The sequence below is a fragment of the Anabas testudineus genome, chromosome 5, assembly GCF_900324465.2.
Source record: "Anabas testudineus chromosome 5, fAnaTes1.2, whole genome shotgun sequence".
NCBI classification, from domain to species: Eukaryota; Metazoa; Chordata; class Actinopteri; order Anabantiformes; family Anabantidae; genus Anabas; species Anabas testudineus.
Window position 1 is genome coordinate 10,080,904 of NC_046614.1, and position 14,558 is coordinate 10,095,461.

Here is a 14,558-nt window from a genome sequence, read left to right on the forward strand (position 1 = left end):
GGTGACAGCAGCAGCAGCACTGGGGCATGGGCTGGGTTGCCAACACTTGAGCGTAATTCCGTGTGGGAGGAGGAGGATGGGTGGGTTTGAGTCTATCTAGTCTTTTCTCTTCACACGCTCCGCTGTGCGCACAGACTGAAGACAAAGCGCAGAGAGGAGTCCACCTCTCTGTGTGACGCGCAAGCGGTCGGTGAGGGCGCAACAGTGATCTCAGATAGTGTTTTGAAGCATTTTATTTATGCTGCATGGACAGTTAACTAAGTGCGCCTCTGCCGTTTGCGGGTGTCCACTCACTCAGTGCTCCCCCTCCCTCATCTCCAGCTTCAACATCTGTGAAGTGGCTGCCTCACCCGGTTGGACCGGAGGCCGTCGGGTCTCTGATCTGGTCTCTGGAGTCCCTGGAGACTCGACGCGCTCCGTCGGGGCCAGGCTGTGCGCTTCCCGGATCAGACCCGAGCCACCCCGAGCTTTGGCGATGGAGATGATGGAGGGAGACGTTATGGACAAGCTGGAGGACATGTCATCGGTGTACGACTTCGACCCGATCACCGGAAACATCCCCGCCACAAAAGTAGAAATCACCGTCTCCTGCAGGTGAGTTGAAGCGTCCGCAGAGAGCGGAGAGGGGCGAGCTGCGGTCAGCAAAGTTCGGTGCGAGGACTGCGTGGTGGAAAAGTTGAGACGGCGCCCCACCCTTTCTCTGGCATTTAGTTCGGATTGTCCAGTGGGAGTGTGATACGAGATACAATCAGACAAGTGTCGTATTAAAAAAGTGTTTGCGGAATGTCTCATTCCTCTTTACTTATTAGATTCAGAGAAGAGGAAGTCGCTTAATCCAATCTTTCTACCAGGACTTAACAGAAAACTGTCTGCGTTTGATTAATGGGCTGAGTTCAGCTCATATCTGAGAGAAGATGCGCATGATTTGATATTGATTCAGGCATGCAGGCGTTTTACATTGTTGTCAGATACAATATCAAAGGGAAAATGTGTGTGGGCACTTTGAAGTGGGAGCATTTATTACTGGAAAACTCATTGTTATTATGATATATCCACTGTTATATAAAGATTGTCCAAAGTGCAACAATCTAGGACTGTGAGCGTGTGGTTCAGGCTGCTTTGTGTTCTGCTCTGTGTCATTATGTATCATGCATGCAGAGCGGTTCTTATATATGAGACACATCTCTGTGTGTAACATGTTTCCAGGAGGAAGCCTCTTTAATATTGAACTATATACAGTATGTGCTGTAACCAGTACCTGCTTTCAGCACCAGCACAGCACTGAAAGCTTTTCCATTCTCTCTTGCATTCTTTACAAAGTGCCGGATGTTAAAGATTCAAAGGTTTACATTTTCTTCACACAGTGCCGGTGTCCCTGACCTCAATTTTAGCCTCATTCTTTATAAGTTTTCAGTACAAAGGAATTTCCTTTTGAGAAAATACTTCTGCCTTTGCCAAATGAATCTCCCTACAGCGCTTGTTCACTGAGAACAAACACTCACTCCTCTTCCCATTAGCAAAGGTTTTAAAGTCAAGGCTTTCAACGCCTTTCGCCTCTCAGACATACACTGCACTGCTGGCATGTGTGAACTCATGCACTCACACTCACGCACGCACGCACACATACATCTTTCCAGTCTTTGATGCTGGGTTATAGGTTAGGGAGCCACCGAAGCAGAGTGAGTTTTGAGCTCTAACAAGCTGCGTGTGCATTATTGATGGGCTTTCTGACGTTCAGAGAAGCTCACTGCCACATCTCTCAGCTCAGAGTAAAAAAAAAAAAAAAAGCAGACCCAGGCAAAAAAAAAAAAAAAAAAAAGAGTGCATTTTAAATTACTGAATGAAATGCCAATTGCACGTTTGCGTTGTGTAGGAAACTGTGGGTGGTGGTGGAGAATCAGTTTAGATGGAGAAAGGACAGCTAGCAAAGTGTTGCACAGCAGTCAAAGCCCTGCATGAATTTGGATTTTGCAGTTTTTATCTTGTAGCGGTGGGACAGATTGGGATTACATCTCAGTGATGCGCAATTAAGCACTATTCAGGTAAATGATGAGTGCTTTTCTGACAACCCCCCCTGCACTTATGCACATGATTCATCTTGACAAGGCGGCCATGTCTGTGCACTTCGGTGCTGGTGCGCGTTGGGGAAAAAGGGGGAGATAGGCAGAGGGATGGTGCAGATATCTTCTGCCAAAAAAAATAAAAAATCATTATTCGAAAAGGGATGGTCGATGCATTCTCCTGTTTCACTGCTGCTTTGTGTTTGAGAGAGCAATGAGAAATTAAGAGCAGCTGTTTGCATAAGGGAAGTATACATTTGATGCATGCATACTGTAACTTACTCTTTTAATGAACTGCATGAAAATATGAACTAATTTGTAGTAAGTAAAATCACGTCCCATACTCTAAACAATCTTACTGATTAGTGGGTGGACATAGTGTGATCAAGCTCGACACAGGACTGGAGCCTAATGAGGTGTATACAGAGAACTCAAGTGTGCACAAGGTTGTTCTCATCACCTTGTCTCCAATTTTCCCACAATTATTCTTGTGGCATTACAATAAATATTTCATACAAGGCTACTGTACTCTACATTTAATACAAGGCACTCTTGAAGCACAAGACATCATTCTGTCACATTCAAACTTACACTTGACAACAATTCAAGGCCTCACAAATCCTTCAAAGCCTTTGTACAGATGCTGTGTGAGTCAGATTCCTATTCAAGAGAAGCGGCTCCCTGTTGGGTCTTCTTCTCTCTTCTCCCTTTGTCATCATGTGCAATATATGCACTCTCTCAACCCTCCACACCATGATGATGGCTGTTCCCCCTGGGTTAATACCCCTTATTACAGTCTACACCCCCTGCATTTGACAGGGTATTATTATCAGGACCATTGACAAATGGAGAGGGGTGGATCAGTAAAATAGGTCTAAAATGATAGGAATTGGTTTGTCTTTCATCCAGGGAGGAGAGGAAGAGTGAAGGATTTGGAGACAGGAAGTTGCAAACAGTGTTTTATAAAATTATATTCATTTTGATTTGGAGCTATTCAGCATTAGTGAGTTTTGAGTTTATGGAGTGGAAGTGTTGAACGCCTTCAAACCTTTAACCGTTTGACACAACGGCAAGAAAAGCTGTTTTTTTAGGGTCAAAAATCCAACATAGAGTTTTCTTAAAACTGTGTTTACACCTGCGCTGGGTTTGCCAGTCAGTGGTCTGGTTCCTGAGGAGAAATCAAAGGAGGGGGCCTCAAGTGGCATGTGGACAGAAAACCAAAGGTGTAAATCCTCCAGTCACAGTCCTCTATTGAACCCTTTGTTGAACCTCTTCATCGCCATTCATGAGCAGGTCTGCTCTCGCATTTCTGCTCCACTGTCTGTCCAGTCAATTCAAACAATATAAAGAAGTACTTCTGCGTCTAATGTGTCCATAGCCATTAACCAGTGTCTCCAGCCAGCTAGGGAGAGACTGTCTGGCTTGTACTCTGAAAAGGTGGTCAGTCAATGGTGGAGAATTGGCTGCTGAAAGGGATATTGATAAGCAGTGAGCTCACCTGGCATTACTGGTTGCTGTGTGCTGGAGCCGACACAGCCAGTGCAAGAAATCCACAGGCTTAACTAAATTCTCAGTTTCAAAAGTCAGTATTTCACGTTTGTTCCAAACACAACTTAGACCCATGATTGAACCTGATTAAATTGGTAATTTCAGCATCTGTTTCTCTAAAAAATGAATAATTGAAAAAGAAAAAAACTAAATTAAGAATGGAGAAATGTAATGTCGAGCCACCATCTAAATTTGTTGTTGACTGTAAGCAACTTTTGTTTTTTGTTTTTTGTCAGTATACCTTTAAAATGAAAGTATATTGTTAAAGGATACTCAAATTCAATACATATAGGATTTGGCATTGGGAAATCCTGACCTTTGCCTGTTTGTGGAAAGGACTGACAGGAACCAACTCAAAAACAAATGTGACTGCCACCAAGCACAGGGTTAAAGTTCACATCCACTGAACCCTGAATATAGAGAAGCAATTAAACCATTAATGGTTTGTCTTTTTCAGGTAATCTAAGATCTTCAACAGAGTGAATATGGATCTTCCAGCTGATGAACTCGACTCTATTTGGTGTCTTGTGGTAGTGATATAATAATGATCATGCGAGCCTCCACTGGGGAGCTTAGCTTGTTTCCTTAGTGCAGGCATTGATTCATTTCATCTGTTAAATGTCTGAGTGGTCTGAATTTGCATACAGATCTGTGCTTATGGGAACCCTCGTTTCCGTATCTGATAGGCTTCCTTATGGATCTGGGACAGATATGAAAGCATCACACAGAGTGTAGAAAAGCCCTCAGGAAATCCAGCGCGACGGCCTATCATCACCCCGATTTCCCCCGCTCTCTCGCGTCATGTCTGTCTAGGTTTGAGCATTTTTAGCACGGATCTCTACTGCACCACAAGCATCATTGCAGCTAATTAACCATATCAAGAATGTGCTGTATTAAACATGAGCATGGCAGTAATTATTTTGCAGATGACCCCCTCCCAAACCCCAGTAGTACTGTTCCCTTTTCACACATAGTCATTGTGCAGCACAACCGTGTGGAAACATTGTTCAATTTAACACAACCTAACTGACTTTAGCTGGTTAGAGAGAATTATGTGTGGAACGGGAAGATGGAGGCAGAGAGGGAGAGAGAAAGAAGTGAGCATGGTGAGAGAGCAGATGAACAAAGACAGACTGAGATGAGAAACATATTGAAGTGGGCATCCTCGTCAGTGCACAGTAACTGGAAGATGGGGAAGTGAATTAATTAGGAAATGCAAATAGGAAACCGGCATGTTCTGAGAATATACAACAACCTACAGACAGAGTGACACTAATGTTACATTCCTGCTATTGGCAGGTGATTTAGTTTTATTATCACGACAGCACAGGAGCTGCAGACCAGTCTCAGTCATTTATAAGGAATCACTTTTCTGTGAAACAGGAGTGAATAATAAATGAGAGCAAATACGAATAATGATACTCTCAAAATAAGAACCCAGGTGTTGCAGGGAAAGTACAACATCAACCTGCCATAAGAGTTTATTTAGCCACTTGGTGGCAGTGGAAACAAGTTGAGAGCACAACCTTTTGAGTTGACTTGAAGTTAACCTTTAAAGCTTTTAACCTAACTTTTGAAAAAACTAAAGCTGCGAGTGTTAAACCATGCGCTGAAACTCAGGTGAAGTGCTGAAACCTGTTGATGAAACCTCATAAATATTAAGTTCGGTACTACAGTGATAGAATTTCTATCAGGGTTGAATGGCAAAATAATTCATAGGTTTCACGAAGCATATGCTGTTAGTTCTCTTGCACCGTAGTTGAAGTAGGAGAGAAGAGGAGAGAAAATACGTAGAACCATAACCTACAGGTAGTTTTTAATTTAAAAAACAAAAAAAGAAACAAACCAAAAACTAAACTGATTTTATCTTTCACGACTAAAGTCACTTGTAAAGATAAATATGTCAAAATAATATCTAGAGAGAGACACAGACAGGCAGAAATGATCTGCTGTTTGGCCTGCAGCTTTGTGCAGTCCTATGGGAGACCAAACCACCACCTCTACCTCTTTTCTGCTGCCTTCACAATCCCGACAAACGAGGACACACACACACACACACACATGCACGCACACACACACACACACGCACAGTTTTCTTTAATGAAATCCACCCACACAGTAAAGCTGCGGTAATCATCTGCTTCTAGTTTGTGCATTAAACTTTCAGTGGAACAGTCTCCACTTATGGGATTTTTTTTTTTCTTGTTGACTCCACACAGATCTTGCTCCTTTTACTTGTTAAGTTGCACTCTGTGTGAGCAGCAGTGTTATTAAGCTGGAGTAGCAGCAAGGACTGTAGCACTCTGACGCCTGCACTAGTGATGAGTCCGCTTCTCTGCTTCTATCTTACCGCAGCCTTCTCCTTCACAGACTTGGCCTCTTGGGGTCCATTACACAAAAACTGGTGAGAGCATCTCACAACCTTTGTGTCCCACTTCTTGTGCTTTGCTGTGGTCACTAGTCTAGTTTTGGAAGGAAGCAGTCTGTCACAGCAGTGTGGCCCATTTGGGTGTTTAAAAAAAAAAAAAAAAAAGGCCTCATGAAGATTAGAAGCAGTGCATATTAAATATGCACAAGAGTTGTTGCTTGTGTTTACAAAACAGTTCGCTCTTTCTGCCAGCAAGTCTGTATTGATCTACAGAAAACATATTGTAAGTTGGCGTGTTTGTGTGAAGCTGTTTGCATACAAAAGGATATTCAGATGCAGTTACAGCATGAAACACTCTGTTTTCCTGACCTGGCAGAGCCAATCAATTGTTTTTCTAGCCTCTTACTTAGTGACTAACACCTTGGATGAATGCACTGGATACAGCAAACATGATTTCTGAGCACCATTTACTATCTTTCACTGTTCAGTGCTTTTTTTTTTTCTTCCATTTAAAATACTTTGTGTTCAGTACCTTCTGTACGCTGACAGGCTATGTCTAATGCTTTCACTAAATCAATAAAGTGGACTGTGGGCATGCTGAAAAGATGAAATGTGCACATGTCAAGCACTTACATCCACACGTTAAAGCAACATTTTCCTTGAGCTGCCTGTTTAATATTGATAAAAAACATAATCTTTAATCCTAAAAGGACCAGTTTTTGTTTCGCATTGCTTTCATTACCATCATACTAAAAAGATGCTGATTTTTATTTGTCACTCTTCACCTGACACCCAGTAATCCCCTCCAGCTCTGACAGCAGCACTGTCCAGTTGTCAGTGTCTTCACACAGCAATGGCTATAATCAGCTCTGTCAGCCCTGCTGCAGAGAGTTAACTGTCTCATTCCTGTATCCATCAAATTCCTCCATCCTGCACAGTTATATCAGTCCTATGGTGGGTGCTGCGGCTGCAAAGCCTGGGTGAGAGAATCTGCTTCAATACTAACGAGGCTTGGTGAGTCTGTGGTCAACTTCCACTGAACATAAGTGATGTTAAGTCCAAACGAAGAAGGGTAACGCTGCCTGCAAGTGTTAATGATGGTTCACTGTCATGCTGGCTGTAGAGGCTGAGAGGCTGAAGTGGGGCTTTGATCTGTGCTCTCTGGCTGACAGGCTTGCTGGCTGACTGGCAAGAGCACAGGAGTCATGGAAAGACAATGTCAAATTTGTGGGCGAAGGACTGGGGAAATGGAAGACCACCGAAACAGATTCTCTCCCTCTCTCTTTTTATTGCTTTCTGTCCTCAATAGCGACAAATAGTGTGACCAGTAAACACATTAATGGCCTAACATGAATTTTTTCAACATCAGCTTTAGAAAGAAGGCTATGACGTTTGTATGGTGCTAAAAAGCCTTGAAATGATGAAACCTTGGATTGTGAAGCAAGAGTTTTTTTTTTTTTTGGAGGGGAAACATTGTATGCTATGTACAGTTCTAAAATGTACTGTATTTTTCTAAGGTATTTCACTGCAGTGTTTTGTGTTTGACACCCTAAAAGGCCAACCTTCAAAGAGACTTTCCTGTTTGTGGAGAAAAGCTGGATGTTTTCCATTCCATTTTTTCATCATGGCAGTTTGGCATCAAAGTCTTATCATCATTCTTGTTGTACTCTATTGTGATGGATGAAGGCTCCAATGTTCATGAGAAAACCAAACGCTACAGAAGTGCAATGACGTTTCCATGATGGTGAAAGTTGTTGAAAAAGACTAGTTAGCATACAGTAAATTAATATTACTTTAGAAATGTTATGTTCCTTAGACTCTATTCTCAAGCACATTCAACTTGAAATCCACCTTTTATCTACACGACTATGTTAAAGGTTGCAGGGGTGCTACAGGTGGTTCCAGCTGTCACTGAGTGACAGGTGGGGTCCACCCTGGACGGCTCGTCATTTACACAGAGACATGCATAGACAGACAACCATTCACATGCACATTTAGGGCAACTGGTTAATCACTAATAAACCTACCCTAACTGCACTGTGCCATGAATTCTACTTTAGTCAAAGTTATAATTTCTCAGTTTTTGCTGAAATGGTCAGAAAGGTGATAATGTGTTTATTATTAAGCTTGTATTGGGAGGTGGAGTCGTCCTGGAGTTATGTTAAGAGGTGGTTCTAATGTAAAGAATGTAATGTAAAGAATATGCAAACTCTACACAAACTCTAGTGGATTCAAAACATAAGTCCACCTGAAATCCATGTCTGTGCTTAATCTGAGTAGTTACATCAGTTTATGACTGGACAATGATGATGGAAATGACCTGCCCAACCTCTGTGTCAAACCTGGTGAGGGTTTTGAAGTGACATGTACAGCTGGAACTGATGTTCATGACATTAAGATGAAGGCACAGACATACACATACACAGTTGGTCTCTAGGATTCAGCCGAATACATCAAAACTCATTGGTTGTCATTTAATCATTCAGCAAGACAATGATCCACAACATGTAGCCAAAGTAACCAAAGAGCTTTTAAGGACGGTGAGGTGGATTATCCTCGACTAGCTGAGTCATTCACCTCGTCTCCGTCTGAATGACCTGCCTTCCATTTGCTAAAGACCAGACTAAAAACAGAGAGACCCCACACCAGGGAAGGTACGAAGCATGTGCTGATGTCTATGAGTCCAAGATTGCAGCCAGTGACTGAAAAGATTTTCTGCATTAAATATGATGATTTTATTTGACTTTTGATCCACTAAACTTTAATGATTTGTTAAGAGATTTTTCTCCCACACGCGTCTTTCTAACTTGATATAAACCAACTCAAATTAAAGCTGTGCTTTTATGCAGTATCTGTTATTCCATTTGAAACTGAATGTCCTAAAACACAAAGCCTAAAGAACAAAAAAAGTCCAATTACTATAACTATTAATATGTAGTTATAGAAATACTATAACTACTTAACTTAGGAAAACTAAAAAATACAAAAAAGAAGATGTGTTGTGTGTGATAAATACTCTCAAACCAGGCATTTGCACATTTGCATGCTGAGAAGTGAAAGTGTTGTTTTTCAGTCTCCTATCAGGGTCAGGGATTGATGAGTTTATCCATGTTTGATCTTCATGGGAGGAATCATGGGTCACCTGACTCATCTGTCTAATTGGTGGAACTATTATTAACATTTGACCACTGAGTACGACTTGCTTGTCTCTTCTTCCTCATTAGCATTTTATCACAGTTGCACTGGCAGACTGCTGTCTGACTCTCTGGAGTCTTCTTATTTTATAGTATAATTGCATTCATTTGGCTTTTGGGCCTAAGTTACTGAAAAATAAAACAAAGCCAAGAGGCAGCTTCTCTGTAGGCACTGGATATTTTAGAGTTTATAGCAAATTAAGGCAGTCTGTGAAGAAATCAGATGATCCTTTCAACAGGATGACCTGTTTAAAGTTTTGAGTTATCATGCACACTAACTGGCCACTTTGTCAAGTAAACCACCCAAATCAAATGCACTTGGTAGATGACAGCTGTGCCATGAATTCTGCTTTTGTCAAAGTTATAATTTCTCAGTTTTTGCTGAAACTATAAAAAAGGTGATAATGTGTTTCTGTGTATTCTGTTAAGTGGTGGTTCTAATGTTTTGGCCACTATGATATGTTACTACGATATGACCTCTATAATAAACATAAATAAAGTAAAGTAAAATAAAGTTTCATCATAAAAACTATTAAAATAACAACATTTTAAAAGAAGATTTAATGGAAGTGCTGCTGTGCAGGACGGCATAGTGGGTGTGCCTAATAAAGTGGCCAGTGACTGTATATTACAAATCTAAATGACGTCTTCCTCTCTTTTCTATTAAAGGATGAAGGGGTGTATGTCTTTAATGCTGAATTAGCACCAATATAAGTCATTCACGAGAGCAGATGCAGGAAATTGTGCTGTAGATGCTCATAGTGAATACATATACAGATACTTGTTTCTAAATATCAGGTCAGAAAATAAGTTATAAATGCAAAAAACAAAATTACATCTAAATCTAAACCTAGATTTGCTGTGACCACTGTGCTGTAGTGAATTGCTGTTGGTTCTATAAATGTGTGAGTATATAAAGAATCTTTTCCAGCAGAGGTATTAGCATTTGGTACTTTTCCAAAGTCATCTCAAAGACATGTCTGTCAAAGATTTAATCCTCTTCACCCGAAAGTTAAAAATAAACAGCAAATACAATGCGCTAAAACTCTGAGCACCAAACTCTTTTGATAAACAAGACAGGTGCGTGAACAGTCATTTAGCTGTGTGAATAGCACCCATTGTGCTGCGGTAGAAGCATCTGTCCTCGTCATATGTGATGGAGTAATGGGAGCTTAAAAGCTCCCAGTCAGAGCTATTGAGGAAGGTGAGTCACAGCTGTGAACAGCTACCATCACTTGGCAATTAGAAAGATGAAGCTTTTTCATCCTCACTAGGACCACATCCACTACATGTGATGCATCCTAATCGAATACAATGAACTAATTTATTTTGAACGGCGTGCAAGTGATGGCCACAAACACAGGCGATTTTACACTTCCAGGGTTTGGTGGCGCAACAGCAAGAGTGCTTGTTGGTGCCAAGATCTTCGAGATGAAGTCATGATTTAGGGGCACTCAAAATAAATCCTGACAACATCACATTTTTACTACACGTGTGACTAAGAAATTAATGAAATAAGTGCAAAGCAGTCACAGTTTATAATAACAGTTTCACCGACTGCAGCCCTGACAGCATCTTGTGGTGAGTGACGCATGATTGAGTTCACTCCTCAGAGTAGATGTGAGATTGTTAGAGACTATTCTGGGCTCACAGCACTATTTCAGCTCTGGCTCTGGGCCCCCCAGCACAGGACGGGATGATTGGGCAAGATGGTCCTGTGTGGTACAGGAAAGATGGAGATGTGTGAAAAGTGTGTGGGTGAGATGACTGGATTTGATCATGGAGCTTCCAACACCCTGAGGAAAAATAGATAATGGAAGAGTGGGAAAAAGGTGTGTGTGTGTTTTTTTATCATTGCATAACATGTTCTCCTGGCTACATTCATGAGGATGTGATTGCATTTGTGACAACTTAAGAAGGTTATTGTTGTGGATTTACATTTAAACATGACTGTAAATATATGTATATTTATAGTATTTTATGTCAGCAACCTTTTCCACTTTTTCAAGATACAAATTTCAAAAGACTTTATTAATCCCAGAGGGAAACTTTCCTTTGTATTTTGCCTGTTACACCTGCTCCTGGTTCAAAACAAAAGGAAAGAATCACATCCAGGAAAAGAATCACACCGACACAAATACAAAAATATCACACGCACAACACCTCAAGAAAATTTATAGATGGATGAAATATTTCTGTACTAGTCAGGAGTCGAATGAAGCCAGGTGATGAAGAGAGGTGACAAATCTACGAAATGTTGAATCATGACATAAATGATGATTATGTTGATGGTGTCATTTCCCTCTCTCTTACAGAGGGGTGAGGAGTTGTACAGTTTAATGGCCACTGGGAGAAAGGATCTCCTGTGGTGCTCTGTAAAGCAATTAGGGTAAAACTGTCTGACTGTTCTTTTTTCTTAGTTCAAAATCCTTTACATACAGTATGTTTCTCTCACATTAACTATGGATCCACTGATGGCATTCAGTGGATTGGTCCTACAATGAAATATTATGACAAAAACTCAATAGACTGCCATCAAACATTATTCATATTTTGATATTTTTGTATTTTAATTGAAACATTTGACACATGATGGGTATGACAGTAAATCTGAGCCACATTTTGTGAGAGCTAGACTAGCTCATTAGTTGAAGGAGCTTGTCTTAGGGGCAAGCAAATGAGGGACGTCCGGTTCCAAGACTCCTTATTCAGTGACCCACTTCATGGAAACAATCACACATTTTACACTGACCCACTTTGAAGCCGTTTCAAAGGTTTTTTTCTCTCAGGATATTCAGATCCACAGTTAGGGTTCATAAGCATTTATTTATTTAACGCAAGCTTCTTGCTGTGTTTACGCCCATTGTTGAGAAATAAAGACTGTGAGTTGGAAATCTCTTGGCACTTTTTCAATCAGAAAAAAGAAACAAGTGTTTTATTTACTGTGGCAGCCACAATGCATACCACATTGTGAAGATGATTGTTTCTGATTGTTTTAGCTGACAGTTAAAAATAAAAAATCCTCCATCACTACATCGCATCTTGAAGCTCACAGTAAAATGAAAGATGCAAACTATAAATGATGAATGAACCACAGTCTGCCAGGGTCCTATCTATAAAGTATGTACTGCTGCCCATTAACTGACCTCTGTTGACTTGGGCTATAAAACAGTATCCACGCTGTTGGGAATTTTGGGAAGATCCTGAGCTTCCCTGCAAGGCTGAAAGCTTGTTGTATCTATCTGGCAGACAGAGCAGGAATCTCCCCAGAGGAAATCCTGGCCTGAATAATTCAACAGCTGGTGGGAAAAATGATCCTGCCTGGTTCTGTCATTGATCCGACACTAAAGCATTGCCAGCAGTGCAGTTTGGAACAAGGTAATTGAGGGTATGGAGAGAGCTTTGTATATGAATGGCTGCTCCTGGTTGTTTTGCTATAGGATGATAGAGCACAACTAGTAGACAACTATACACTTTACAATGTGGATGTTTATATCACCATAATATATCAAAAGCACTAATGTAATGTAATATATTAGATATTTGTATTAGCCAAATGGTCAGGTACCCAGATTTAGATAAGCAAATGTGGATGACTATACAGCAATAAGATGATAGACAGTGATGAAGAGCCAGTGGAAAGTTTAATAATAGTGTGCTAACATTCATCCCTCCCTCTTATAAACAGATTAAACTCCTTCCACCTCCACCACCTCTATTGCTGCTTCTACATTAACTCTTTTCTCCCTTCCCCATCTGTTCACTCCCTCCTATTTCTTGTTCTACTATTTTCCATCTCCTCTCCCTAAGCTCTTCTTTCTTACCTTGTTCTTCTCTCCTCATTACTCATTATTTCTTCCCTCCCTCTGTCATCTACTGGTACCATCCACTTGATCCTTTCATTTTATCTCACCAGCAATGCTTTTTCATTCAAGAGGTGTGAGGATAGCCTTTTTTATTACAATCCATCTTAGCTTAAATGTCCTTGTGGAAAACACTCAGCCTGTTTCTGCTTTTCTATGCTGACAAATTGTCATTGCTGTTTGAAAACCTCATATTTTCCAAACATCAGACTATCAGGAACTAAAAAAGCTGTTTCCTTCTTGTATCTTCTCTATCATGCATTTTTACTTAAATTAATTTGAAAGGGAGGTTGTAAGCATAGAACTGGCACTGTTAAACATCCAAAAATACAACAGTCTTAAGTTGAGCAGCACTGTGCGCAAGCGAGAGGTCAAGCACAGAGCCTGGGCTATCTGAATACAATATAGATTCATTCTACACCCACCATCTGTCCTCCTTAGACCAGAAAAATACACCCTCTGTGTCAACCTTTCACCCATGATGTACACACATTTCTTTTGTTGTATGCACATTTCTAGGGAATACTGGGTTAGAAAGATTCTTTGGATGCGTGCGATCTTTTGTTTTGGTTACAGGCATATCGGCTTAAATAATGTTCTACAATGGATGAGTTGAAGAAATTATATCTAAATAGGCATCCTGGTATGCAACAACAATGCACAACAGATATAATAGAGTGAATGAATACAACCTCTACAATCATTTTACAGGTGTACAGTATTAACAAGAAGTCCTCTGTCAAAAAACTATGAGATCCCAAAGTTTTACTTATGAGCCTGTGGCAGCATTTGCTGACACTCTATTTCAAGTCAAGAATCCCATCAGCTCAATGTGCATGTCTTGAGACGCTTCTTCAAAAAGAACCACTCATCCCTAGACATTTATCATCCTTTTCGCAGCCTGCACTCACAGCAGCTAGAGTTGGAGCGCTAAGGAACCTCCCGTAGGTTAGAGAGAAGGGGATGTCTAATTATTGTGGTTTCTGTCAGATCTCTGTAAATAAAGTCAGCTACGTCTCTGTGTCTGTCTAACAGGAGCTCGTTGCTTCTCCCCGTGCAAGAGGAACTCCGTTACACTGAGCCTATTTCTGATCTAATCTCTGAGGATTTCATTTTTTCTCTCTATCTATCTCTCTCTCTCACTCTCACACACACACACACACACACACACACACACACACACACACACACACACACACACACAGTGTCTCTGACACACATTTTTTTGCTCCTTTTTTTGTTTTTACATTTGATTTTCTCTTACATTCCTGCTGTCTTGATTTCACAAACTCCCCTGTGCACAGAGACACACGTACCCAAATCCGCCTCCCTGCGCATCTCAGATCTTTTCATAGCCTCATTTACATAAGGGAGGTTGTGTTTCAGGAAGTTAGTTTGAAACCCTTTTAGTATTGCCAATCCCTTTGAAATGGATTATGTAACACCTAATGCAAATCTAGTGACACATTTTTAATATTTTATGTCATAGCAGTAGTTAATGATGCCTTGGTGAAAAGTTTATTCT

General features: G+C 40.8%; 1 protein-coding gene across 2 annotated transcripts in view; it reads left to right on the forward strand.

Annotated features, from left to right (window-relative positions):
* The first annotated feature begins 258 nt into the window (after window positions 1-258).
* Window positions 259-14,558, forward strand: part of cpne5b (copine Vb) — a 90,035-nt gene continuing 75,735 nt past the window's right edge. Inside the window, exon 1 of one of the 2 annotated variants that reach the window (XM_026348841.1) lies at window positions 259-594. In XM_026348841.1, coding sequence (XP_026204626.1) covers window positions 476-594 — 119 coding nt within the window. In that variant the 5' untranslated portion in view covers window positions 259-475. The remainder of the gene's footprint in view (window positions 595-14,558) is intronic. The other variant, XM_026348839.1, reaches the window with a different exon arrangement.